General features: G+C 35.1%; 1 protein-coding gene across 3 annotated transcripts in view; it reads left to right on the top strand.

The window, feature by feature from the left end:
- LOC140514053 (bifunctional heparan sulfate N-deacetylase/N-sulfotransferase 3) overlaps positions 1-25,375 on the top strand; it is a 217,693-nt gene extending 192,318 nt beyond the window's left edge. For all 3 annotated transcript variants that reach the window (XM_072624030.1, XM_072624027.1, XM_072624028.1), the window contains exons 10-14: positions 2,563-2,737; positions 6,041-6,211; positions 9,939-10,048; positions 19,118-19,220; positions 21,464-25,375. In XM_072624030.1, coding sequence (XP_072480131.1) covers positions 2,563-2,737; positions 6,041-6,211; positions 9,939-10,048; positions 19,118-19,220; positions 21,464-21,583 — 679 coding nt within the window. In that variant the 3' untranslated portion in view covers positions 21,584-25,375. The remainder of the gene's footprint in view (positions 1-2,562; positions 2,738-6,040; positions 6,212-9,938; positions 10,049-19,117; positions 19,221-21,463) is intronic.
- Positions 25,376-25,689: the final 314 nt, after the last annotated feature.

The following is a 25,689-nucleotide window of genomic DNA, read 5'->3' as shown; positions in this document are numbered from 1 at the left end:
TGGTGAATTCCAGAGAAGTCCTAGAACAATATAGCTGGTGGGAAATGGGTATATGCAAACAAAGAGCATCACTAAAAGAATACTGACATTAAAAAGATTGGTTCTTTGTTCAGGAACTTTGTCCACCATGCTACTGAAATGCATTCTTTATTATCTAATATCAAGCTCACATCTGTCCTGGAATCAGACTCAGCAGATCTTAGGATCCTAGATCCTACAAAGGACCTCAAAGGTCAGCTAGTACAGCCCCCTCACTTTTTCCCATAAGGAGACTGAGGCCTAAGGAGGTTCTGACTTAAGATCACACAGGTAGCAAGGAACAGAATAGAGATTTGAGCCCAGGTCCTTCAACTCCAGATTCAATGATTTTTGCACTGTGACACACAGAAATGCCTGAGAATGTGGCCACTGAGTCACAGAGGATCTAATACAGAGGATTTCTGCAAAGCCAAAAGATGAAAAGTTACATTAACATCTTCAAACTTGCCATCTTATCAAGTTTACTATAGCTTATAGACCCCTCAAATAACTCCCAGACTCTTGGGGATCAATTTAGAAATAGCTAAGATCACCTGAAAGTATCAGCGAGTCCTGCAATGCTCTGAGCAGCCCCTAAAATCAGTCTGGATTCTTAAATTCTGAGCAGTAGAAACAAGGTGTTTGGTAACTGCATGGCCATTCACCCAAAATATACCTCAAAGATTCCTTTGGCTTGCATACCTATTCGTTAGGAAAGTACTGCAAAGACCCATTGCTTACATTTCAGACTCCTATGCAGTGCCCACAAGAGATAATAGTATAGATGTGTTTTCAGAGACCAAAGGTACCATCTATAGTACTAATTACATTAGGAACTAGAATTCTGTATAAGACTATCAAATGGGACTAACAAGAGGGGAAAGTACACGTGCACTCATATGTCAAAAGGAGTTGCTCAAATTTAAAAATATATATATTTTGTTCAGTAAATGGGAAATTGCTTTACTTTAATTTTGGTTGGTCCACAGTCAAGAAGGCCTGGGTGCTTAGGGGAAGTATAAAGGATATCATTATTTAAATAGCAGACCAGAAATCATAGAAGACAGAGAATAGATAGATTTTTCCTGACAATATGATGCCATTCCTGAACTCAAAAAGATTTTTTAGATTGTGTAAGACAGAGAAATTGTGATTTTGCTCATTATATTTGGAATATTTCCAGATGATGAACTGCAAACATTATCTTCAGAAAGAGTTATATGATGATTTAGTATAACAGGGGTTCTTAATCTGGAATTGGTAGGTAAGTAGGTAGATAGATAGGCAAACAGACAGATAGATAGATAATTAATATCTATGGATATTAATAGCTATTCCAATATAATTGATTTTCTTTGTACTCATATATTTTATTTTATATATTTTAAAACATTTTTCTGAGGATTCTGTAGGTTTCATTAGACTGCCAAAGAGGACCATCAGAGAGAGAGAGAGAGAGAGAGAGAGAGAGAGTGCTTAGAACCTGGGACCTCTAAAAGATTTAGAACTGGAATAAACATTAGAGGAAACCAAAGTCTAGAGAGGTTAAGGAATTTACTCCAGGTCATATGGTGATTTTGAAACAACACAGAGATTTGAACTCAGACCCTCTGATTCCAAAGTAATTGATGTTCCCACTGTTTCAAGCTATCTTCCATACATATATGAGGATTGCCATTTTCTTGGAGTGTTCAGGATGGTATTAATTTTTTCAGTTTCAGTATTAACCCTTGAGCTATGAGAAGCCCCTGTACACGTTTGCTGATGGCTTGATGTCTTGGCAACCTAAAATCCTGCAAAACATTGGGGTTATCCATGTTTGATGCAGTTTGCTATCATTAAACTAACCTGAAAAATGAGCATCTCAGAGTGCAAAATTAGCACGTATTTATTAAGCCCAAAAGCACTTTAGCCTCTGGGGGATAATCTGAATAATAGATAAGAAAATTATCTCAGTGATATGTCAAATTCAAGTATAACAATATCAACATGATACATGTGGGAATAAATGTGTAGGATTTAATTGGGAAAATTTAACTGTTGGATTTTTTTTCAGCTGAATGAGTTGAAGGGTATATTTAGAGTTGGTCATATATTTAGAGTCCAAAGCCCTAATTTTACAGATGAGGAAACTGAGATGCAGAGAGGTTAAGCTATATGAACAAAAATCATACATTTATTAAATATCAGAAGCACTCTTCAGACTGAGATCATCTGATTTCAGATCCATTTCACTAGGTAATAAAGAGCCTAGAGATACATTCCTTTTCTTTGTTTACCTCCTTCCCCTATTCTTGCCAGCAGATAAAACACAGAGATTGGTGTGAATGTCAGAGGAGCAAAATAAAGATATTTTTTAAGGTTCATTGTTAGAATTCAGGTTATGCCTCTCAGGATTGTTACTTGGACCATTTTCTAGGTTTTCCTAAAAGAAGCTGGATTTTGTTTATGAAACAAAAAAGAAATTTCCTTGACACCTTTAATGTCTTCAGTCAACGGGAGATAAACTGCTGACTTGTTTTGAGAATTATGTTCCTTTTCTAGGTACATGGATTTCTTCCCCATGCCCTCTAATGTCACTACTGACTTTCTATTTGAGAAAAGTGCCAATTACTTCCATTCAGAGGAAGCTCCCAAGAGAGCAGCATCTCTGGTCCCCAAGGCCAAGATCATCACTATTCTCATTGACCCCTCAGACCGCGCATATTCCTGGTACCAGGTATGAATAAAAATGAAAGCTAATGTTTGTAGAGTGCTTTAAATTTTAGAAGGAAATATAGGCCTTCTCTGGATTTCCTTGTGGAAAATATGATGATGTAAGTGTAAGGAACACTGGCCCTATTATAGTCAGAGGAACTGGGTTTAAATCCAAACTCTGACATTCTGTATGATTTTTGACAAATGACTTCATTTCCCTGGACTGAGCTTTCTCACCTCCAAATTTAGAGTAGGTAGTCTCTAAGATCATCTCCTGTTCTAGATCAGAATTATTAACTTGGGGTTTATGAACATTTTTTTCATGTTTTGATAACTGAATTTCAGTAAGTTGGTTTCCTTTTATCCCTACATATTTTGTTTTGCGAATTTGAAAACATTATCCTGAGCAAGGGTCCATAGGCTTTACCCTACTGCCAAATGACATGCACACACACCTCCAAAAAAATGGTAAGAGCCATACTTTAGATCTGTGACATCTTTTAAACAGCAATCTTTGCAGAAGAAAATTTTATCATTCAATACTTATGATAGTCTGGTAGTGTTTGAAAAAAAGAAGAACATATTCAAGGTTTTTGGTACCCATTCATATGATTCCACAAAAATATGGACAAGTTTTATGAAAGATTTCATTTTTTTCCTCTTAGTGAAGAAATTTGCTTGAAAGCAATATGGTCGAGAACATTTATGTGCCACTTAAAGGTTTACAAAGCATTTTATATTTATTATTTAATTTAATCCTTATAAGAACTCTATGAAAGAGATGGTATCATTACCTTCACTTTATAGATAAGGAAACTGAGGCTGAAAGTGATTGAGTGACTTTTCCCGGGTCAGTTCTAGTATATGTATGAAGCAAGATTTGACCTCTAAGTTTCCTAACTCCAGTTGTATTGCTTTACCCATTCTGCCAAGTTATTTCCAAGGATTAATTTTCCATGAACTTGGGTATTCGTTAAATCTTCAAAGTACAATAGAGCTGGAAACAACCATTGTGGAAACTGAGACCCAGGTAGTTTAACATTTACAAAGTCACGCAGTTATCAATTATCAGATACATAAATTAAACCCAGGTTCTTCAACTCCACTAGAAAAACCTGTCTTCTGTGTGTGTCTTTGAATTTCTGCATTTAAAAAAAAAACATCTTATAATCCTTTGCCTTTATTATTCCTTATCAAATTCATGTGTAATAATGAAGAACTATGTCACTTAAAAGAAAAGAAAAAGTATATTCTAAAAGTTTAAGAGACTCTTGGAGTTCAAAAGGAAAGGTAGAGACAAAATCTGAGATAACAATTCTTCCTCCCTGAGAGTTTAACCTTTTGAGGCTGGTGAATTTCAGCATCTCTCTCTCTCACAGCATGCTTTTCTTAAGCACCAGGGAGCTAGCACTTTGTGGAGGTAATATTTATCAGAGAAACAGACAGCAGGAGATGCTGCTTTCCTCTGTAACAACTTAATGGACACTGCATGAATATATAGTACTTGGTTAGTAAACAAGTCAAACAACTCCATGATATTTTAATAGTTAAATGAAAAGGTAAATTGCAAAGCAACTTAAATATGAACTCATTTGGTGAGGTGAGCACCTCTGAAGTCCTCATTCTTTGTGATGAGAAATCTTTACCTTAATGTTAAAAAAAAAAGTATTTGACATATCACTGTCATTCCCAGCCTTGGCAAGGCAGCCCAGATGTAATCAGCATTCTATAATCTTTGAAGAAAACCTCCAGGCAGCTCTTCATTATCAATGGCAGTAGAAGATGGGGAAATAGTGCAAATTTGGAAAGTCACAGAAAAATTCAAGATCTTATATTGTTCATTAGTTAAGGGCTAGCCCAATATCATTAAAAAACACAGAAAAATTGACAAATACCAAAGCTGATTGATCAGAGTCTCAGTAATTTCTCCAACACTCTCAATTTCTGATGAAAGTAGTAATAAGCATATAAATGACCACAAGGCAAATAAGGAGAGAGGAGAAGGAAAATGTAAGCTTCTAAATCACTGAGTTATGAATAGTTAAGGGCTGACTGAAAAATGAGCCATCAGGATTTGAAAATGATAAGCTGTTTTAAATATTATAAATAACCAAACCACTCCACAGGGGTACAGGGCAGGCCAAAGGAACGGTAATAGATTATATTTGCAAAGCACTGTTATGCCCTTGAGTGTAGACTCACGCATATGAATCTCTACCAACAATCTTATGATATCTGTACAGTATAGGAAATATTATTATCCCTACTTTACAGATAAAGAAACTAAGGCCCAGGAAAGCAAACGCATGTGTCCGTGGTCAAATACCTAGTAAGTGGTAGGCAGGACAGAACAGGACTGGGGCTCACTTAAGGGAGCATTCATATTGGTGAGATTCCACATGTATTAAAGTTTCAAATTCACAAAATGTCTTACCATTAGGGAGATTTAATTTGTGAATCTCATAGGTTAGGTGAGGAAAACATCCTGGAGATTCCTGAGAGTGTTTAGTGTTTTTTAAGGTTTCAGTGTTTAGACACAATGATAAAGGGTCTTCTACTGTAACTTAAATATATCACAATGTAGATAGAAAACATTTGACAGTACTAGAGGGAAAAATTATGTATAGATTGGTGGGTCCCGCGATTTCGTTTGTATAGGGAACTCCCAAGTGAGAAACTCCTTCTACCAATGCATGTCAGTAATTTCAATTCAATTCAATAAACTTGTACTAGATACCTATTAAGTGCCTGGCACTGTGCTTGCTACAAAAATCTTAGGGATACTATAGTCTTAGAGAGTTGCCTAGACTTTAGGCATTGAAAGGTTAAGTGACTTGTCAATGGTTACACCATCAGTATGTATACACCACATCAAGGATTTGAAACTAGGTTTTCTTAGCTCTGAAGCCAGCCTTCTATCAACTATTTCCTACTGCCTCTCATGCTTACCATATAATTCAAATGATCCCAGTCTACTACAAAGCAAACCTTAAAAAGCAATGCATCTTTCTGAATTCATTTCCTGGGGAAATATATATTTTCCTTTATAAAACATTCTTAAATAACATTGCTTAAAGAATCCTATCAACAGAAATAAAACGGATTTACAGACAAATCTCTATATGCCTATGGCATGACTTTAATGCCATTTTTCCAAGAAAATATTTATAAAGGCTACTCTTGGCCTTTGTTAATTGCAAAGCAAATAAGTCTTTTCCATAACAAAGGTCTTTGCTTTCAACTTTTGATCTTCTCCCAGAGATTTGCTTGTCCTTGCTTATGGTTGGGATTGAGATGGTTTTCATGTCCCATTTTTTTACTGTAGCATCAGCGATCACATGAAGATCCTGCAGCTCTGAAATTCAGCTTTTACCAGGTAATCACAGCTGGTCCCCGAGCTCCCTCAGAGTTGAAAGTGCTACAGAAAAGATGCCTGGTACCTGGCTGGTATTCTACCCATATAGAAAGATGGTTAACTTATTTTCCTCCTTTTCAGGTATGTTGAAAAATCATTTTACAGCATATCGAAACATAATTTAGTTGGTAGCTTTGATTCTTGGTCCAAAAGAAGGAGAAATAAGGAAGGTAGGGGTGGGAAGTTGCTTATGCTTGTGTTTTACCTTCCAAATGATTACCATTAATCTCAAATAACTATTTTGATACAATCAGTCTCCTCTGTAATCCTAGATAATTTATCTTATGCATTTAAAAACACTATTCCGAAAAAAAGGTCCATAGGTGTCACCAACTGCCAAAGGGGGCCATGCTATACAAAAAGATTAAGAATTTTTGTATTAAGTACATTGATTTTTTTTCACAGTGTTCTTTTTCTACATTGCTACTACAACGGACTTCACATGATGTGTGAATGTGCATATCCATATGTATATGTATTTTTAAGCACATATGTGTGTATAGACCCACAAACATACATATTTAAATTGTGTATATATATATGTCTGTGTGTGTTCGTACATGTATATACATACATATGCACACACACAGACACAGACATATACACATATATATACAAGTATTATACAAGTTACTTGGGGCAAAGTAAAACAATTAAATTCTTTCACACATATTAAATCTTCCGGTTTTTATATATTTTTAAAGCGTTCAATTTGTAATATGTCCTCCTTTTTCTATAACAACTTATTTTACAAAATTTGACACCAAATTCACAAAATTTTAACTTGTGGTTTTTTTTAATCCTTCTTTATGAAATTACACTTATCACATAAGATACTTTAATTATACCTCTGACAAATAATCAGTTTATACAAATCTAGCCTTGATCATAGCCCATAAGTTTTCAATGGGGTTTAAATTTGGCTACTTTATCTCAATATCATGGAAAAATTTCTTAATCTTTTGTTTTTTGTGGCATGGTCTTATTGTAGCATCCCCTCTCCATTTGGAAATTTCTGTAATTCTGCAACAGTATTTAACAGAGTTCATCATTCTCTCAATGAGGACAAAATTTCAAGGCCCACTGGAAGAAACAGAAAAAAAAAAAAAGAAACAGAAAAAAAAAGAAAAGAAAAGGCCAGTGCTCTATTCACTTTGCCATCTAACTGCCCCTCATCCCAAATACTTTTGAGGATGATTGGTTTACAGTCTGATGGAAATGCCCAGATTTACGGGCTCATCAGGATTTGATCTGACAATACTTTTGGTATAACCTTGAATGAAGAGTGAGTTTTATCAATAAAAATTACCTTTTCCCACTCATCAGTACTCCAAAATTTATATTGTCATATCCATAACAAGATTTATTGCTTTTCCTTCACTGCAATGTTTAGTAATGCTTTTTGTTTGGGTTTTCATTTTGTTTTCATTTTACTTTCATTTTTACTGGTCTTCATACGGTTTTCCAGCTGCAACAAACCTGTGTCACACTATAGGGCAAACTGTAACACCTCCAGCTGCCAGATCCCTATGAATGTCTTTACTTGTTTTGTAAGGATTAATTAAGTTGTTTTGCAGTAATATTTTGTCAGCATTTTACTTTTTTATTTACAATTGCACTTTGTGTTTCTGTAAGGTTGATTCTGTTTCACTGTGGGCTTGAATGATCCTTGAAATGCTTGAGGACACACCAGTAGCTACAACGACATCTCTATCAGTCTTTGAAGTGTGATCTTTAAGAACTACCCCTTTTACATGTTTCCTTAGGGGTAACATCCATTCTTCAAAAGTGCAGAATTAAAGACACAAAAAAATGAGAACAATGAAATATGTGGCATGAAATTGAGTACTGAACTAACAGAGAACTAACTAAAAATATGGAAAGCATTTCAATGAATATTCCTCAGCATGAGGTCTGGCATTTTGAGGCAATCTAGTATAAAAAGAAGCACACTTACACACACACACACACACACACACACACACACACACACACACACACACACACTGCCATTGCTGTCATAAAATAAAGCCAAATAAGAATTGTTACATGTTCCAAAAAATTCACACACCACTATATTTACGTATAAATATTCATACATACATACTTACACACTGATGTTCAGACGCTCTGTTTTCTCCACATTTCTAGATTCTTGTCCTGTAATTTTTCTCATTGTGCCTAGTGTTGATAGTGTTTTCTGGATCATAAAATACTTCTGAAATGACAATTAAATATTTAAATGTGCACTTAAACTGCATTTAGATTTGGGCAGTTTAGAAACTGAATGCTATGTAATTTTAATGATCAAGCCTGGCCCCAGAACAGAACTGAGACAATTTCCTTCTCTCTTTTCTCTGAAGAAATGGGGGACTGTGGGTGCAGAATATTGCATAGACTCTCAGACTCAGATGATATATTGTCAGTTTGTTTAATATTTTCTCCCTCTTAAATGCCTATTATGTTTAAATCATTCTTAGAAGTTCTATATAAACCTATGATATATCACATGGCTTTGTTTTAGGTTTTCATTATTATTTTCCCTTTTCTTACAAGAAATGACTCATTGAGTAAGAGAAAAGGAGGGATACATTTAGAAACAAAGGTGATTTTATATATATATACACACACATACATATATGTGCACATATGTGTGCATATGTAAACATTATATATATACATATTTATGTAGAATTTTTAAAAGATGCCAGGGTTTAGTGTACTAAAAATTCAATATGAATTTAAAAAGTAAGGGGAAGGGAAAACATTTTGGCCCCTAAACCCAAGATGAATTTAGGCTGCAGGGTCTCCAGAATTGAGAGTGATCATTAGCCTGCTTTATTTTCCCTTAAGCAGTACACATCTGGAGTTCTATTCTGAATGCTACATTTTAAAAATAAATTGACAAATCAGAGCTAGTCCATTGAAAGATGAACAGGATTTTGGAGGAAATATGTCTTCTGGGCAACACAGTAGATGAAGTGCTGGGCCTGAATTTGGAAAGATTCATCTTCCTGAGTTCAGATCTGACCTCAAACACTCACTAACTGTGTGATCCTGGACAAGTCACTTAATTCTGTTTGCCTCAGTTTCCTCATCTGTGAAATGAGCAGGAGAAGGAAATGGCAAACCACTCCAGGATCTTTGTCAATTAAATCCCAAATGGAGTCATGAGGAGTCAGACTGAAAATCAACTGAACAAAAGGACAAAGACATTTGAATAGCATTTAAAGGGGTTGGGAGTGTTTAGCCTAGAAAAGCTAATTCTTTGAAATGGAGGAGACATTACCATTGTCTTAAAGTATTTGAAGTCCTGACAAGTGAAACAGGATATAAATTCTCCTTGTTCCCAGAGGGTAGAAATAGAAACAATGGTGGAAGGTGAAGAAACGCAGATTTAGGCTTTCTATAAGCAATTACTTTTTCAAAGTGAGACTTTACCAAAATACAATGAGTTATGCTACAAGAGACTGTGGCTTTCTCTCGTTGGAAACCATCTCGCAAAATCAGGGTGGCCATTTGTCAGAGATGTTCTAGAGAAAGAGGATTTCCAACCACTGGATTCAATGATCCAGAGTCCTTCCAATATTGACTTTCTATAATTCCGATGTTAAAATTAGTCAGTAATAAAGATGTTAAGTAAGGCTGATTTTGCATCAATATACATAAACCTTCGTTGAATTACGTTGCTTCACTTAATAGAAATGAATTTACCATGTACAAGTTTTTCATTTTTAAGCTCAAGTAGTTGTTTTTTTGTTAACATTGTATATTTTCTTTCGTTTTGCTCTCTCACCTCCCCTTTCAGTTGCTAATTATTGATGGACAACAGTTAAGGACTGACCCTGCTACTGTGATGGATGATGTGCAGAAGTTCCTGGGAGTCTCTTCTCATTACAATTATTCTGAAGCTTTAACGTAAGTATATTTGTTAATTAACTTGCTTCATTTTTAGTTCTGAACTGATTTGGAAGTCATGATAATGTGGTGCTACTGGCAAACAGTTGGTTATTTCTTTCCATGCCAATGATTAGGTAGCTAGGTACATTAGATTAGGTAGCACAATGGATAATGCACTAGATTGGGATGGGGCCATAATGATCCATCATACATGATCAATAAGAAACTTTACACCATTACAATACTTTCGTTGTCTCCAAAATGGGTTTCCTGTCTGTTTGATATCAAATAAGGCCTGGAATCAGTACAACCAAATTCAAATATCTCCCTAAATATTATCTGTGTGCCTTTGGACAAGTCAATCAACCTCAGTTTCCTCAACTATAAAATGGGAATCACAAAGTGTCTACCTCATAAGACTGTTGAGAGGATCAAGTGAGATATTTGTAAAGTGCTTAGCATAGTGCCTGGAACACAATCAACCTATAGTAACTGCTATATAAAATGCCAGTTTTTATATTATTTTTTGTATGTTAGTAACCATTTAGGGAAAAGTGGGACATATGTTTTAATATTGAACTGGACTTCAGATACCCTGGGTTATTATTCCTAACTATCCCTGTAGTTATTTTTAACCATCTCCCCCTCCCACTTACCCTCTTCATGAGACTATTTGCCCCACTCTAAGGGCCCTGGTGCCTTTTCCCCTGCCAGACACTTAAGCCTTACTTAATGTGTTGTCTACTCCAATTAGAATGGGAACTCCTTGAAGCTCGATTTTCTGTTTGTATTCCCCAAGCAACATAGTGATTTACATGTAGGAAATACTAAATAAATGATTTTCTATTTCCATCCCATTGCATATATAGATTGGGGAAGCAATCATTGTCAAGGGAGGACAAAAGCAGGAAGGGAAGATAAAAATGAAACGTAAAACCAATAATGAATCCTGAGCAATATGCTGTATGTTTATTTGTTATTTCTATGTAAGATATTCACATTGTGGGCCCTTGTTAAAAAATAAATAATGAACCCATAACAGTTGTTATATGTCTGGGTTTAGTACTAACGTAGAATGCATATTTCTTGAAGATATCAAAATATATGTGTCATTTTTCCATAACAGTTCATCATAAATGATCAATAAGAAACTTTACAACAATATTACCATACTTTCTTTGTCTCAAAAATGGGGATCCTGTCTGATTTGTATTAAATTAACATTTATTATGTGAAGGACTATATGAGGTACTGGGATAGAAAGACAAAAATGGGATAGTCCTTGTCCTCAAGGATCTAGTAGTCTATTGTGAGAATTAGGGGGAAAAAAGGTATGTTTATACACACACATAAATACATATACAGACACCAATAATTTTAGGATGGAAAAAACCCTAAAACCTTGTGGAATCAGAAAAGGGTTTTATGTAGATTTCCCTTACACTGATCTAACAATTCTAATAGATGGAGTTAGGGTAAGCAGTACAAAAAGTGAGACATAGCATACAAAATGTTGTCTTTATGTAAAATGTAGCAGAACAATTTAGTGGGAAGGTACTGTGTGTGAAAGGGAATAATAAAAAAAAAAAAACCAAATCCAGAAAAATATTAGATTTTTATTTATCTTAGAGTCAAGGGGGTGTCACTCAAGAGTTTGAGAGCAAGTGTGACATTGTCAGATTTGAAGTGAGATGTGATTTTTCCCAAAAATCCTTTCAGTGAAGAGAAAATGAAGACATATTGAGTGTATGCTATATAAAAACAACTGCTGACTTCATTCAGATACAACTAAATAGGTAAGTGGTTAGAACACTGGATCAGGAGTCAGGACAACCAGCACTCAAATCCGTCCTCAGATATCATCAACCATGTGCCCAACTGGGAAAGTCTTTCAATCTCTGTCTGTCTCAGTTTTCATATTTGGAAAATGGAAATAATAATAACATTTATAATATTGTTAAGTGTTGTAATTATAATAATTATATCATTACACAATAATAATAATGCATCCAGGGTTATTATATGATGATGACAAGGATTGTATTGATTAAGTGTTCTATAAATCTTAAAGTGCTATATAAATGCTACCTTTCATTATTAATTCAGAAATTTATTTGCCAATGTCATTTTCAAAATCCTTCCATTTCCCTATTTTTTTGCTATTTGAATTTTATTTTTATACAGAATCAGTCATATATGATGCAGTCATATTAAAATGTTTTCCTATTTCAAACCAGGGGAATATCCCCTAGATTTTGCCATTTTCACCCCTGTTGAAGTTACTTGATATAATGTTTTAAAATTTTTTCCTTGATCTCTCTCCTCTCCATATATGTATATATACACGTACATATACATACATATATATGTGTATGTATATCCATAAATATTTTTGAGTTCACAAGTTCTTTTATTATATGTCAAAACCTGCTACAATGAATTCCATTTTACTGAAAATCTTCAAACAGTGAGAAATATTTCCAAACCTACTCAACAACCATTTCATTTTTAAATGAATTATATGCAACTAAGTGGATACATTGAAATTTGTTACAAGTAAGAATTGAATACATTTTAGGAAAACAAGAGCAAAAAATTGTCACCAGAAAATTAAAGATAGCACAGCATTTCTTAAGATCACTATGGAAATGTAAAAATTACAGCATCTTTTCCCCATCATTCATGTACTAATGTCTAAAAAGAACACAAAATGATTTCTAAGGAATTGGTGACAAAAGGCAGGTGGAATCTTGGAATTCTTGGAAATCTGAAATTCTTGTAAAAACTATTTTCCGTGATGCATATGGAGGTTAAGTGACTTGCCCAGGGTCACTGATAATACGGATTGTATCCTCTTCTCTGTAGACTCTCCCTACTCTATTTGCAAGAGATGCCAATGCATGACCTGCATTTATCTTCCTGGTGCTCTTTGTTTTTACTCACCCAAAGTATTACAGGGGAAAGATGGACAACCTCGCCACAGCATCAGGTTTCTTGTGTTCCTTGTGTGCTAGATGAAAACAGTTCTGTCAATCCATTGCTTGCTTTCCCAAGGAGAACCTGTGAGAGCCATCCTTCCTTTTAACACCAAGTTCTTTGTGTCTCCAGGTTTCATTTGGCAGTCAACAACAAGTATTTATCAAGTGTTTACTATGTGCCAGGCACTGTGCTCAGTTCTGTGAACACAAAGAAATGCTAAAAACAAAAACCACAGTACCTTTCCTCAAGGAGCTGACATATAGTAGAACTGGAAGGTAATCTTAGAGGGAAGCGACTATGGTGGGGTAAAGTGATGACAGAAAAGCCTCTTAAAGAAGTTTGGATTTGAGCAGATCTGCAAGGGGAGTCAGGGAAGTAAGGCGTCACAGGTGAGAAGGAAGAACATTCCAGGCAGACAACAGAAATCCATACGTTAGAGTGCCACGTAGACATGTTAAACTCTATTTGTGACCCTCCTTTTGATTTAGTTATTATCTTTGACCTCTTATTTCTGTAAGCTTATAGATCTCTGCCAGTGTTTTTAGCATTGGTTCTGACTCAGGTACCTTTAATACCAAGTAGGGCAATGGAGCTACACGATGAGTGTCTGGAGAGGAGTAAAACACAAGAGAGCTGAACAGGTAGGAAGGGGCCAGATCGAGGAGGGTTTTAAATGCTAGAAGATGATTTTCTCTCTGATCCTAAAGGTGATAGGGAATCTCTGAGGCTTAGTATGTCAAAAGTGGTATAGCTCAGTTCCTCCTTTACTGTGTCAACATGCTGATCATTTTACAAAGATTTCTAATTTTGATAGAGTTTAGCAATTCTGTTAATCTCAAGCATCAAAACCAAAAACATGTTTTAAAGTACATTTAAAGTACATTATATCTCCTTAGTGGCTTCTGGCAAGGTCAGAAGAAGATTATTGTAAATAGATGAGTGAGGTGAATTTGGCCTCATTTCTGACTTTCTTGTTACTGAACCAAAAAGCAAGTGTCCAGCTCCACAACCCAGAAGGGAAGTTGTTGTTTTCTGAAAAGTTATGAAGCAAGTTTTAAAATAAATTGAAAAAGGTGGACTATTGAGATTCCTCTTATTTCTTTGTATGAAACTTTTCCTGTATTCAATACTGTGTATGAATAGATCTTATCACCTTCATAATAGTGTTTTTCTTATATAAAATTGGGAAGTGGGGGGAAAATAAAAGTTTCTTTGACTTTCAAGTTTTTCTGTGGCCAGGAATGGGTCAGAGTAAAACCGCAAAAATGCAGCTCCCTCTTTGTGTGATTCATACATGAAGGCACGTGTAAGAGATTCATTGTAGTTCAGTGGATTAAGAGACCAAGACTCCAAAAAGTTAAACTTGATTGTTATCTTTGACTTCTTATTTCTGTAAGTTTGTAGTTCAGTGCCAGTGTTTTTAGCACTGGTACTGACTCGGGTACAAATCTTTAAGTATTTAACATTCACTTGCATTAATTAAAAAAAAATAAAATAAAAACTAAGTGGTTTCAGTTTTAAATTGGAAATTTAAGTCTTTATTTTGACTTTCCAAGAAAGAATCTTCTCCTTTTTTTTTTTTTTTGAAGTGAAAGGAAAAGTCTCTATTTAGTGCTTCAAGTTAGCTATTGTTTGGTCTTAGTTTTGGTTTGTCCATGTGTTTTTAAACACCCTATGACAAAACAGTAAGTTAGAGTTTGGGATTCTATAAACTATTTTTTAGAGCATGATCCAATGCATTTATATATTATGCACTATGCACTTGTCGCCTCTCTAACTGCCTCCAGCCTATTTTCTTTTGCCAAGAAAAGACAACATAAACTTAAGAAAATAAAGATCAAAGCTACTTGCTCTATACAAGAAACTAGAAGTCACTCCGCAGTTGGATGATGCCCAGCTGAAATTGCCCATTATGTGATATTTCGAAATTCTTGGTATTCAGTGGTTTGAATAGTACTGAAAAACCTGCAGACAGAAAGCACATCTTCCCCTTTCAGCAGGTGTGTCTGAAATATTTACCCTGCTGGTACAGATAAATACAATTCAATTTCGTTCCCTTTTAGATATTCCTTTCTCAATCATAGGTCTGCCCAATGAATCTTAGAGATGGAGAGTGGGTCATATCTAGTAGACTGTCTAGGAGATTAGTATTACTGTCTTTGGTGAGGATTGCTCTCTTTTCATCCCAGTGTGCTACTTGCCAGCTTATCTGACTCTTGCCCTCCCCCTTGATAGGTAGCTGCTCTTGGCTACGTAATTATGATTTGGTAATAGTGTATTGTCTTTGGAAATGTTTATATGGGCTGTCAGTACAGGAATCTATGCTTAAAATAATGCTGAATACACAGGATGATAAAGGACATTTACTATTATATATATATAAGGACATATATATTATATTATATATTAGTATCTATACATATATGTATATATTTAGTATCTATTTGTCTTATTGTCAGAAGTAAAAGATGAAGGATTTTTAAGAGAAATTTAGTAAATTGGTCAGTAGCTTCTGATGCCTTCTCATTTGCTATTTTTTGAGGGGGGGGCAGACAATAATTTCCTTTGTGAATTTTTTTTCTCCATTGTTTGGGAGTTTTCCTCACCTTGAGAACTGAGCTCAATGTGCCTTTGAATTATTATTGCTTTGATGAAAATGTAGTCTTCTTCTGACATTTGAGGTAGAATTGCCAGGCTTCAAGGCATTACAGTTCTCTGCTACCATGAATTAAAGGCTTTCTGCTATCATTATGTGTTTGATATTGACCCAGAGTCAGTGAATGCCTCTCAAATACCAAGCTGCTTCTGGAGAGGTCAGAAAAATTGATGAAACTTTTATCTGTACCAAAAAATGGGAACATGAAAAAGCAAGTGAGGCAGTGTTAAGAATGGGAAAAAAACCATGTATACTTTTTAAAAAAAAAATATTTTTTTTAAATTTAAAAATAAGGCATTACCACTTTAAGCTATAAACTATAACTTATGAGACAAACATCTCTGTAGTACAAGAGGGAAAGTATTATTTAATTATATACCCTTCTGTCCTACTTATGTCTTGGTTCCATATCTGGTAAATAGATCTCTCAGAACTTTAGGGTTCAGATAATAATTCCTTTGTAGTGCCAACACAGTATTCACAGTGCTTATGGCAGCTATGAATATGCTGGTGCAGTTGTGAATCATGAAATACAACACACTCTCCATATGGAAGACAGAACTAAAACATTTATTCAAACACCAGAAAGCCAAATTCATCATAGGAACAAAAATCTATACACAATAACAATGCAAAGGATAGCACCATCCCCAAACCTTTCCCCCTGATAGGCTTCCCAAAACAGCTCCATTACACAAATTACAAACCAGCTCCCTTACACAAAATCACAAGCAAGCTCTTTCACTCATGCCAACCAGCTACTCTGACTAGCCTCATGACTAACTTCCTCTCAGCTCTCTTCCAGTTCTGCCTCTTCCCCTTCCAACCTTCTCTTTCCACCCATTCAGCAAATTCCTCCCACCACAGACTCATGTGATTCAGATTTCCATGTTACTCAGGAAGGTCACATGGACCTTTAATGAAATGAATGGAAACGACCTTCCCATCTAAATTATCATTATATCCTTCAATAAAAAAAATTCAAATACCCCAATCAAAAGCAATCTAAGCTTCTAAGGCCCTGAATCTATGGTACTTTCATTTCTGTGACATTTATCAAGGAAAATAAATAAAAGAATTTCATTAAGACACTATGAGCAAGGTATAATATTTCTATCAAAATGCTATTTCAGCTTCAAATCATCTCCCAAGTTTTACTCATATGACTAATGTGAGGAAAAATATTTGATTACTTTTCATTTTAATTTTGACATAAGGTTCACAATAGCTTAGAGCATACATCTATGAAATCAAAGGATTATGGAATTTGGAACAAAAAGGCCTTCAGTAACCATCTTAGTTAACACATCCACAAAAGGAATCCACACTATAAGATTCCCAGCTAGTGACTGAGAGTTTGAGACTTCCAAGGAATAGGTTCCCAAAACCTCTCAAGGCAGCCTATTTCATTTGTGGATAGCTCCAATGGTTAGGAAGATTTTCTAGAATCAGGCCGAAATTAACCCCTTTAAAAAGTACTACCCATTTATCCTACTTTACCCTCTGGAGTCAGAGAGAACTGTCAAATCCAGGGATGAGGAACCTGTGGCCTCCAGGCCTCATGTGGCCCTCTAAGTCCTCAAGTGAGGCCCTTTGACTGAATCCTAACTTCACAGAACAAATCTCCTTAATAAAAGGATTTGTTCTGTAAACCTTGGAATCAGTCAAAGGACCACACCCTAGGACCTAGAAGGCCACACGCATATGGCCTCAAAGCTGCAGATTCCCCTCCCCTGGTCTAATCTTTCTTCCACATGACATCTCATCAAATTTTTGACTACAGAAATCCCATTCCATAGAATCTTTTCTTTAGGCTAAACATCCTCAATTTCTTCAGGGATTCAGTAAAGCTTTTCACCTTCCTTTTTGTCTTCTGGAAACTTTCCAGCTGCTCACTGTATTTTAAACTATGTTTGCTGGAACTTTTCACAATACTCCAAATATGTCTAATGTGTCAGAGTACAAGGAAACTGTCATATTCTATAGTCATCATTCCTTCCTGGCTTCTTATACCATCTGTGTATTTCTAAGGGGAATTCTGCAGTGATGTTTATTATGGAATCAACTGACTGAACTCAACTGTAAGTTTTTTATCATGTGTATATCTGACATATGTCAGGATTCAATTTGGAAGTTAGCAAACAAAGTTATACAGACAATTATTAAATCAATAGCACACTTCCAAAACCAGCATTTTATTAGCCACTACCAGCATTCAACCTTGTGTCTTGGGTATTAGTTCATTTTATGTGAGAACCTTTTTTCTGAATGAACTGTGCTCCATCACATATCTACCAGAAGATCTACGTGATATAAATGTATCTGCCTCATTTAATTGAATAAAGTCATAAACAAGAAGAAATTATGCTTATTTTTTGATGCTCACGGGCAAAAGGATTTGAATAAGGTGCAATTCATTTTTATGCCTCCTCATATCTTGTGTAGCACAGAGACAAAAATGTAGATATATATGTAATATGTAGATACATTATTTTTCCCCTTATGATTCAATTCATAAAATGAACTTTGCTACTTAATTTTTCTGTTATTTTAGAACTTAGTAGAATGTCTTAAATATGTTAGGCATTCCATTAATGTTTGTTTTTAATGGAATTATTTAATATATAACAGCCTTATCTCTAGACATTATTGCTTTCTGATGGTCTTCTCAAAATCAGAGAAAGTATTTGCTTTGAGAGAGAATGAGAGAGAGAGAGAGAGAGAGAGAGAGAGAGAGAGAGAGAGAGAGAGAGAGAGAGAGCACTTTAGGGGGGAAAAATAAAACAGATTACACTGAACTGAGGACAGTGACAGTAACTGTTAAAAACATTTTACCACCCATTGTTTACCTCATTATGCATATACCAGAAACATTTTTCCTTCCTTTTGTTCCTAGCTCTTGAATTGATGGATCTGTATCCAACCAGCCAATAACAATTGCCAAATAACCAATAACAGCAATAATAGCAAAATTTTACAAAGTGCTTTAATATTCGTTAAGCACTTTGCCTCTATCACTTCATTTGCTCTTCACAGAAATCCTCTGGGGTAGATGCTATTACATTTCCATTTTCACGCACGAGGACACGGAGACTAAAAGAAATTCCATGACTTGACCAGGGCCACACTATGAGTGTCGAAGGCAGATCCAGGTCTTCACAAATCCCAGTTACAGGGCTCCATCCAGGGCTTACAAAACATTTCCTTCATTGCAGTCCCATGAGATAAATGAGTGCAAGTATTTTTTATCCACATTTTGCAGATGAGGAAGCTTAGATTCAATTAAGTCAAGTGATTTGATTGCACACAATAAGAGTTCTAAATGGAAGAAAACCAGTGTTTTTGTGATCAGAGCATACTTTCCACTTCTTTCCAAACTTAGTAACCAGTGAAACAAGTTACATACTCTTTTACCATGTGCCGCAAGCTGATGAAGTTCTTATGTGTTTCAGATTTGATTCTCACAAAGGTTTCTGGTGTCAGTTATTGGAAGAAGGTAAAACCAAATGCCTTGGGAAAAGCAAAGGAAGAAAGTACCCTCCAATGGATTCTGAGGTAGGGTGATTCTGAACCATCAGGGTGAATCCTCATAGTCTTTTACCTCTTTCCTACTTCCCCTATCCCAGCAGAATAAAGGCTTAAAATAGCATTCTGCCTTTGTCAAAGTGAAAATGATTTATCTTGACTGGTGGTTGGATGTCAGCCACCTCTCCTTATTTGACTTTGGTATTCTTCTGTTACACATCTTTAAGAAAAGTTAAGGAAATCAGACAACTTGTTCTGTTGGGTCAGCAGAAGATATCAACTCAGAATTCCTTTCCCAAAGGAAAACTGTCTTCACTTGAAATTTTAACACTCAAAGTAATTAACTGCAAATCAAAAGAGGAAGTAGATTGTTTGAAGACAAATGGCATCACAATGACAACCAAATGATTTTTTTTCCCCATTCTTTTTGCTGCCTGGTAGAAAATCATCGACATTGCTGTTAGAATACTCGAAAGTATGCTCAGGTCAGGTCGAAATGAGCTGAAAGAGTCCATTCATATCCTGTATAACCAACTTGACCATCTAGTAATTTAGAGACTAAGGAGAATGGAAGGAATATGATGTTTTGGTGACACTGTCCAGCCCATAGCAATGTATCTGCAAACACAAAAAGAGCTAATACCCCAATGAGGAGACATGATCATTGTATACCTGCAAATTGGCTGGTTCAGCACCAACAGATATTAAGATTTGCATTTATTTGATTGCTTAGCATTTTAGAACTTGCTTATACCAGTTCACTTTCATGAGAAGCAGTAAAAATAATCAGCATAGTCCATTAAAAAAGTTTGACTACATTGTGATTTTTGAAAAGAATGACCTGGATTTAATTAATTTATGACCATATCCTAGGTTTGTAACCCTGGACAAGTCACTTAACCTCTTGGTGCCTCAGGTAACTGTCCAATATGATTAAGTTGAAGAGCAGTTATATATCTCCATTGCTAGAGGGGCCTTTCTCACTAAGAAATCATTACACCCTTAAACCAATGAAATACATATGGACATATACATTCATGTATGTTTATTCCTCATATGTATATATTGTAACATATAAACACATATTTTGTACATACAAAACTACATTTCTCCAGTGTTTATGAAAAATACAAATATCATTAATTTAAAAAAAAAAACACTTTTCTCCATTTTTATGGAAAGTGAAAATTCTAGCAATCTGCTGCAGGATATGGTTCTTGTCATTCCTGTCTGACAGAAGAATGCTGGCATATAATGTAAAGGTGCTATCAGTTTAGAAAAACTCCAGCACCCTCTTCTTAGTCTTAACTCTGACATAATCTTCAGAGAAATCAGTTCTCTCGCAACAGTAGAAGAGGGAAACTTGAGAACATCAACTGGGCTTACTTGGGAGAATAAACTGGCTGACCACATGGAAATTCTGCTCGGTTAGGATCTAGCATTTGGAGTCACAGAGCTTCTATTGTCATGGTGTTTAACACATAGTAGGCCTTTATTAAATATTTAATTGAATTAACATTTTAAAAAGGTAAAAAGAGACTAAATAAATAATTACAGCCATACCAAATATAAAAATATTAAGTTCTATTACACTTAATAATAATAGTTTACATTTCAATTAAATATATTTCATATTATTTACATCAATTTTTCACATGCTAGATATTGACAAAAGTCCTTAAGTACAACTTTACCAAGTAAAAAAAATTCCTTAGAAGAGGAAATTCATGGATCTGGTGAATGAAGAGAAATACTTGACAGACTGTTTATCAAAGTACATCAGTTAACTTGTTTCCCTCAGTTTCCTCAGCTGTAAAGTGGGGATCATAATAGTACCTACTTCTCAGGGCTCTTGTGAGGATCAAATGATGTAATATTTCTAAAAAGCATGTAGCACAGTGTCTGGCACATGATGGGTATCAACATTAATATAAAACTGGAATTGCTGCTGTTCTCACTGCTTCTTTTAGCAGCCAGGGCAACCACCATACTTGTATTAATCAATGTTCATTTCATATGTACCAACTCATAGGACTAAGATCTGGGAAAAAAGGGGGGAGAAAATGAAACAGACTCTGCCTTAGCCTAATGGGGCATCAGAGAAGGTCTTAGTGGGAATTGAATGTGTTTTCTTTAATATATATATATATATATATATATATATATATATATATATATATATTTTTTTTTTTCTCTCTCTTCCTCTCTCTCTCTCTCTCTCTCTCTCTCTCTCTCTCTCTCTCTCTCTCTGTCTCTCTCTCTCTCCTCCCCAGTGTAGAACATTTCTGTCAAGCTACTATCGTGATCACAATGTGGAACTATCCAAGTTATTACACAAATTGGGGCAGCCGCTGCCAGCCTGGCTAAGACAGGAGTTACAAAAAGTGAGATAGCATCAAGAGAAACCCTCCTCCCACCCCAAGAATATTTCTCCCATGCATCATTCACCTTTGCTAAAGCCTCCAGAAGCTGCCAGAGGACTGTTGTAACATACACCTCTTCGAAAGAGAAGAAAGAATGAAGTTCTTCTTTCCATGTGCTGGCATGTGGACTATCAAAATGTATATGTCTGTTCCAACTCCTGAGGCCTATGGCCTTTCTTTTACACCTTGTCTGGGTCTGTGGAATAGTTGTAGACTACTGTACACTCATGTGGAAGTCAATAACAATTAATATAAACATCCAAAGCAAAGCTGCAGAATGGTCCAATTTCTTATTCACTATTTACACTTTTATATATCAACTAAAAGTATCGTCTTGTAGAATTTTTAGCCCATGGTTTGCCTGCTCACTCTTTTTTTACTATTTGCTGATAAAGTGTCTTACAAAATAACAGAGAAAGAAACTTCACATTACAGAATGAAAACGGCAAATTGACTACCACCTTTTAGTAAATGTTGGCCAAATTTTGAACCGAGTGATATGTCTTGAAAGAATTGAGAATGTTGATTTGTGTTGTATCTGGGAATGGAAGTATTCGTCATGTTGTCTTATCTGCATCACAAAGGTACAGCTAAATGCTACAACAAAGAGAGAAAGAAAAAGAAGGAAGGAAGGAAGGGAAGGAGGGAAGAAGGGGGAGAGAAAGAAAGAAAGAAAGAAAGAAAGAAAGAAAGAAAGAAAGAAAGAAAGAAAGAAAGAAAGAAAGAAAGAGAAAAAGAAAGAAAGGAAGGAAGAGGAAAAGGTAGAGAGGAAGGAAGAAAGGAAGAAAGGAAGGAAGAAAGGAAGAAAGGAAGGAAGGAAGGAAGGAAGGAAGGAAGGAAGGGAGGAAGGAAGGAAGGTAGGAAGGAAGGAAGGAAGGAAGGAAGGAAGGAAGGAAGGAAGGAAGGAAGGAAGGAAGGAAAGAAGGACTATATACTTGATTCAATCTTGGTTTAATCTGGTCAGTCCTAACTCACCTGTTTTATACATTTGTAATTTTTGCACTGAAAAAGACAGTAGAATAGTATCAATGAATATTTGATTGTAACCAGCCCAGTAAGTGGTTATTCAAAGTTGAATGATTCTTCTAAAGAGGGCTAAACTTCTGTAACTATATACTGTATCACAGCAATATTCGTATCCCCAGAGTGCTGTGAACTGCAAATCCTACTCAGATGGTCTTCATTTACTTAACGCTTCTCATCTCATATATCACATCTATAATATATGTCATCTCTAACACCAAACTGATATTTTCATATTTGTTTATACTCTCCATTGACCAAACCTATTAGAGCCAAAGATACGGATATTTCCCTACAAAGAAATAACTTTTAGTTGTTTCAAGGAAAATTAAAATCTGAAAAAAACTTTTGGAGATTTCAAGGTGAAACCTTGTGACTTCATGGTTTATAAGTAAATTCAGATAGTAAATGCACATGAACAATGTGAAATGTGTGATCATATTTTCAGTATAAGGCAAGGGAAAAAAATGTTTGCCAATATTGTGGCTTATTCTTTTGAAATTTCCATAGAAGACAATCTAACCCAATGGAGTTAAACTATATTTTTTAATTGTACAGATGACCAATTAAATATAAAATAAGAAATCAACAAATGTCATCTTTATTAACTAGTGTTAATCATTTTATTGCATCACATATAGTGATACATACATGGCAAAGACAAATTGAGAACAGTGGGTGACATTCAAATTAGATGCTTAATATTTAAGGAAATAATTTTAGACCTGTAATAACATGCATATATCAAGCAATACGAACTGATTTAATCACGTCATACCAGCTGTTTATAAATTTCAGAGATCAAAAGGAAAGGCAGCGTTGATTAGTGGATGAGTCTTGTGGTAAGTAAGAGCTGGATTCTTAATTCCTCCCTCTGACTCATATTAGCTGTAAGACTACACTTAAATACACACACACACACACACACACACACACACACACACACAATCTCAGTGTCCCTAGGGAACTCTGTAGGACAAAACTGTGAAGATATTGCTTATCTGGTTTGCTTTGGAGAGTTTCCATTCTGGGAGTTCCATGCACCAATGAAAATATCCTAAAAAAGTGACTGAAGAAATGTTGCTTATTAAATAAGAAGAATCTTGATTAAAAATTCATTCATGATTTGTCCTTCTTATTGGCTTGTAACATAAATGAATCAAATGCTTTATGAGGAAGGTCAGAGAAAGTACCTGAAAATTTCATCATCAATATAATATGTGCTTATAAATCCACATAGTTATTCTCTAATTAGTAAGTAGATTGTGGTTTCCTTGTATTTATGTTGCCCTAATAGAAAATATCTTCTGCCTCAAAGATGTTAATAAGATAATATACTTTGGACAGCATCAAACATTCACATACTATAATTCTTGCCCATTCTGTCATACTGAATGTACTAATACAAAGAATTGGACAGAAAGTAAAAAAAATATACAATTGCCACTATCAAAAACCTTAACAGAAAAATATTTGTCACTCATTTTGTTCAAAATATCAAAGGGGCTACGATTTTGACTGAAATTCTAAGTGTTATTTTCTTTGAAGTGACTGTGATCTCATATATTCCAGTCAGGTACTGTCTTGTTTTTCCTGGAATGTGAGAAAATACCAGTGCTGAGGTTGAAACTAGCTTGTAGATGAGCTTGACTAAAAAAAAAAAAAAAAAGAATACATAATATACATGCACATACATGCACACATGCATAGGAATATGCTTTTAGGCTATTTATTGAATTCTGATCTCAGTTTAACATCTAGATTTCCAATAGAATAAACAAAAGGTATTGATTTATATTCAAACTCTCTTCTCTAGGCTCACAACTTTAAAACGTGTCACATGTGTGCATGCCACCAAGCATGGTAGTATACACTGGTAATCTTAACTACTGAGGGAGGCAGAAACTGGTTGATGTCTTGAGGACAGATTTCAGAACTACAGTACAGATAGCACCAAATGGGAGTCCACAGTAAGTCCTGCTCCAATGTGGTGAGGCTCTTGGCGCAGGTGACAACCATGTATCCTAAGGAAAGGTAAATTTGCTCAGATCTGAAATGGAAACTCCCATGCAAATTAAAGCAGGACTGATTCTGTGAGAAGCCCTTGCACCGCGATCCTGGGCAATATGGAGAGATTAAATAGCAAAACAAAACAGCTTACAGTCTTCTAATGATGCATAGGTAGGATGAATTTACTCAACTGACTGCCCTTTCATGATACTTTGTGACATTCTCATGAACATAATAGGGATGTTCATAGCCAACAACAACAAATCAGAATGAATCTATTTAAATGAACACAAAATACGCTATTTAAAAACAAAACAAAAAATAAGAAAGGTTTACTGACTGCTCAGTATAGCTTGGACAAAAGTACAGAGTCCCTGAAGGATAGGTATACTTTAACATTACATATAGCAGCTGGACATATCATTCTGAAATAAACACACATGAGAAAAGGTTGAGATGAAGCGATTTGCAAATTAGCTTTGTACAGAATTCCCTTTTACATTGCTTAAAATATGAAACTTCCTCAGGAAGAAATGAAGTAGTTATTTCAATGTTTATAGCTGTAATATTCTTGTCATTCACATTGAATGAAAATCACTGGAAACATTTTTTTCTCTAAGTTTTTTTTTAATAAAAAACCTGGATATTATTCTGATAATGGCATGATATCTGCTATGTACAACAATAAACTCTGATAATAAAATGTCTTACTATGGTCTTCTCACTTTATATTAATAAATTATCTTTTCTATTGTTTGTTTTTGAACTTGAACCTTATTAGCATAATTAAGAATGCAAGAGATTCATAAATGGGTCTTTATAGAAAAATAGTACTACAGATTCTCTTTCAAGTCTAGTCCTTTAAAATACATGCTTCCTCAGGGATTATTTACTTACGGAATTACTGGATCATAGAGTCACATAGGGAGAAGAGATCTTCAAGGTCATTAAGAATTGTAAAAGCAGTATGATTATATGAAATTTGAGGAGGTAGGATGTCAAGGGCTGAGCCAATAACTAATATTTGGGCCAATCTTCTTGAA

The sequence above is a fragment of the Notamacropus eugenii genome, chromosome 7, assembly GCF_028372415.1.
Source record: "Notamacropus eugenii isolate mMacEug1 chromosome 7, mMacEug1.pri_v2, whole genome shotgun sequence".
Classification (NCBI taxonomy): domain Eukaryota; kingdom Metazoa; phylum Chordata; class Mammalia; order Diprotodontia; family Macropodidae; genus Notamacropus; species Notamacropus eugenii.
The sequence above is the reverse complement of the archived record's forward strand: the minus strand, read 5'-3'. Positions and strand labels throughout refer to the sequence as shown.